This window comes from Salvelinus sp. IW2-2015, linkage group LG9 (assembly GCF_002910315.2).
Source record: "Salvelinus sp. IW2-2015 linkage group LG9, ASM291031v2, whole genome shotgun sequence".
NCBI lineage: Eukaryota > Metazoa > Chordata > Actinopteri > Salmoniformes > Salmonidae > Salvelinus > Salvelinus sp. IW2-2015.
In genome coordinates this window covers 25,676,407-25,679,809 of record NC_036849.1, presented here as the reverse complement: position 1 = coordinate 25,679,809, position 3,403 = coordinate 25,676,407, and the positions used below count along the sequence as shown (strand labels likewise).

The window sequence follows — 3,403 nt, the reverse complement described above, 5'->3', positions numbered from 1 at the left end:
TTTTGAGCTATGTCATCAAGTCCAGCTGTAGTTTAGGTGTACATTGTGAACCAAGACACATGCAGTTGATGCAGTTGGAATGATTAGAGACTACCATCCTCATCCCCTTGCCCCTTTTCACTCCTGCTCCTCCCCTCTCTCTCTCCTCTTTTCATTGCCATCTTTTAACRCTTCTCCTATTGCTCTCTATTTCTCTCTCTATCTGTCACTCAAGTTGTAACTAAGGCTTAAAGATCATCCTCAGGGTTAGTTAGCATAACTCACTTGCTCTTCCTGTTTCCTGCCAGGCGACCAATGGGGACGCAGGAGGAGCTGTTGGTGTTTATCTGGTCCAATGGGCCGCTAGAGTTTATCGACGCCAGCGACYCCCTCAAGCCCTTCAGACAATACCAGTACAGTGTACATGCCCACAACTCCCGCGGCTCTGCTCGCAGCCAATGGGCTTCAGCTGTCACCATGGAGGCGGGTCCAGAGGACATTGCTCCTCCTATTGTCACACCGACAAGTGAGTGAGAGATGAACGAGAGGGAGGGAATAAAAGGTGATGTTTGACTTCCTATGTTATTCTCACTGTGTGTGATATCTGTTTATGTGTTGGCAGGTGCGTACTCAGTACAGTTGAACTGGACACAGCCTGGACAACCCAATGGAAGGATTTCACAGTATCGCCTGGTGTACAGAAAACAGCACACAGACCCCACACTCAACACCTCTACTATTACTGCGTTGACGGTACCGGTAAGACAATACACACACACGATATGCATGCGTGTCTGTATTATCATTGCGTGTATGTGTTGATCACAGCCTGTGGTGCTGGTGRCATCTGTTTGCCAGTGAAGGGGCCTGCAGGCACACACACACAGCCAGGGGCTCCTGTCCTCCAGGGCCCTTCCCACAATCCTCCACCTCCACGCCAAGTCTGCTCCACCACTCCCACTTGGAGAATACCTCTAAATGTGCCTTTCACAAACACACACACACACAAACACACACACACACAGATCCTCCCCTGCTGCCTGTCAGCCAGACTAAATGTAACCTGGCAGCTCAGTAAACAGCCTGACATCAGTAGATCGCCATGCCAACGCCTCTCTGTGATATCATCCCCTCAGCACACCACGCCACCGCTCAAAGCTCATTAAATTAGTTAAACATTAATGTTTTTGTTCATCTCTGCTGTTGATGCACACTGTGGTATTTCACCCAGTAAATATGGGAGTTTATCAAAATTGGATTTGTTTTCGAATTCTTTGTGGATCTCTCTCCATCTCTCTTCCATCTCTCTCCCTCTCTCTCCGCCTCTCTCCATCTCTACTCCTCCTCTCTCCATCTCTCTCCTCCTCTCTCCGTCTCTCTCCATCTCTCTCCTGCCTCTCTCCCTCTCTCCTCCTCTCTCCCTCTCTCTCATCGCTCTCCCCTCTATCCCTCTCTCTCCATCTCTCTCCTACTCTCTCCTACTCTCTCCATCTCTCTCCTCCTCTCTGCCTCTCTCCATCTCTCTTCTCCTCTCTCCTCCTCTTCTCCCTCTCTCTCCCATCTCTCTCTCCTCTCTCCATCTCTCTCCATCTCTCCATCTCTCTCCTCTTTCTCCTCCTCTCTCCTCATCTTCCCTTTCTCTCTTCAATTAGCATAAAGAACTCACCAACCTATTTAAATTAGTTAAACATTAATGTTTTTTGTCTAAAAACAGTGCAAGTCTGTCTTTATGTGGAAAAAACGGATTGGTGAAGTTCTTAGGTTTATGGGAGAGAAGTTGGCAGTTACTCAGCAGTGTATCTAATGTGTAGTCTGGCGTAGTTTTCTCCTCTCTAGTCTGACAGCCTTCAGAGCAGATGGTTTGATGTTCTCCTCACTAATGTCCACTACTGAGAGGAGATCAACCACGAATATAAGCAATAAGCCTGTATGTGTGTGTGTATTGATCTCTGACTGGGCTGGGAGCACCTCTCCGTGCAGTGTGGATGATTAATGGGGTCGTCATGGCGATCGGATAGAATGAGGGTACAGAACGCAGGCGGTCTGCCCGCCAGAACCCTGCGCCCGCCTGGCAGACCGCGGTTACACATACACACACCACACACACATATACTGCACACCAATCTAGAGATGCTAACGTAACACCTATTTACTCCTCACTCTATTCCAGATCAGCCTCTTTCTCTCTTTGCTATATCTTTCTCTCCTTGCTGTATCCTCCCTCTAGCTCTCCTCTTTCTCTCCTTGCTGTATCCTCCCACTAGCTCCCTCTTTCTCTCCTTGCTGTATCCCCTCTACTCTCCTCTTTCTCCTTGCTGTATCCTCCCCTAGCTCTCCCTCTTCTCTCCTTGCTGTATCCTCCCTCTAGCTCTCCCTCTTTCTCTCCTTGCTGTATCCTCCCACTAGCTCTCCCTCTTTCTCTCCTTGCTGTATCCTCCACTAGCTCTCCCTCTTTCTCTCCTTGCTGTATCCTCCCACTAGCTCTCCCTCTTTCTCTCCTTGCTGTATCCTCCCACTAGCTCTCCCTCTTTCTCTCCTTGCTGTTTCCTCCCACTAGCTCTCCCTCTTTCTCTCCTTGCTGTATCCTCCACTAGCTCTCCCTCTTTCTCTCCTTGCTGTATCCTCCCACTAGCTCTCCCTCTTTCTCTCCTTGCTGTATCCTCCCACTAGCTCTCCCTCTTTCTCTCCTTGCTGTATCCTCCCACTAGCTCTCCCTCTTTCTCTCCTTGCTGTATCCTCCCACTAGCTCTCCCTCTTTCTCTCCTTACTGTATTCTCCCACTAGCTCTCCTCTTTTTCTCATCATTCTCTCCCTCTCTCTTCTCTACTCTCCACTTAATTTAGTCACACTATCCTCCCTCCTTTTTATTTTCCCTCTCTCCTTCCTCACTCCCTCTCTTCCTCCTCCCTCTCTCGTCTCCTTTTCCCTCTTCATCCTGATGTTGTGTTGTGGTCCCTGGACCCCTGATGAAGTCAGATGTATTAATACTAGACATATACATTCCTACACAATACCCCTCTACTCCTCTTTCGCCTCCCTCCTTCCTCCCTCCTCTCCAGATGTTGTGTGTAGGGCCCTTGGGGCCCCTGGTGAAGGGAGATGTATTAATACATGCGATTGATCAGATCAGGACCCCTGACAGTCATCAGCCCCGGGACCATCTGGTTGCTGCTCGCACGCCCTCACCCAAACACAACCTGACACTGCATTAATCTGATGCAGCTACTGCCACTGTCTAGCACTCTGTGTGTGTGTGTGTGTGGTGTGTGTGTGTGTGTGTGTGTGTGTGTGTTGTGTGGTGTGTGTGTGTGTGTGTGTGTGTGTGTGTGTGTGGTGTGTGTGTGTTGTGTGTGTGTGTGTGTGTGTGTGTGTGTGTGCGTGCTCGTGCGTTGCGTGCGTGCGTGCTGCGTGCGTGCGTGCGGTG

The 3,403-nt window shown here is 49.7% G+C and overlaps 1 protein-coding gene across 1 annotated transcript in view; it reads left to right on the top strand.

Annotated features, from left to right (window-relative positions):
* The first annotated feature begins 294 nt into the window (after positions 1-294).
* Positions 295-3,403, top strand: part of ush2a (Usher syndrome 2A (autosomal recessive, mild)) — a 43,866-nt gene continuing 40,757 nt past the window's right edge. The window contains exons 1-2 of the mRNA XM_023995017.2: positions 295-505; positions 602-738. Coding sequence (XP_023850785.1) covers positions 295-505; positions 602-738 — 348 coding nt within the window. The remainder of the gene's footprint in view (positions 506-601; positions 739-3,403) is intronic.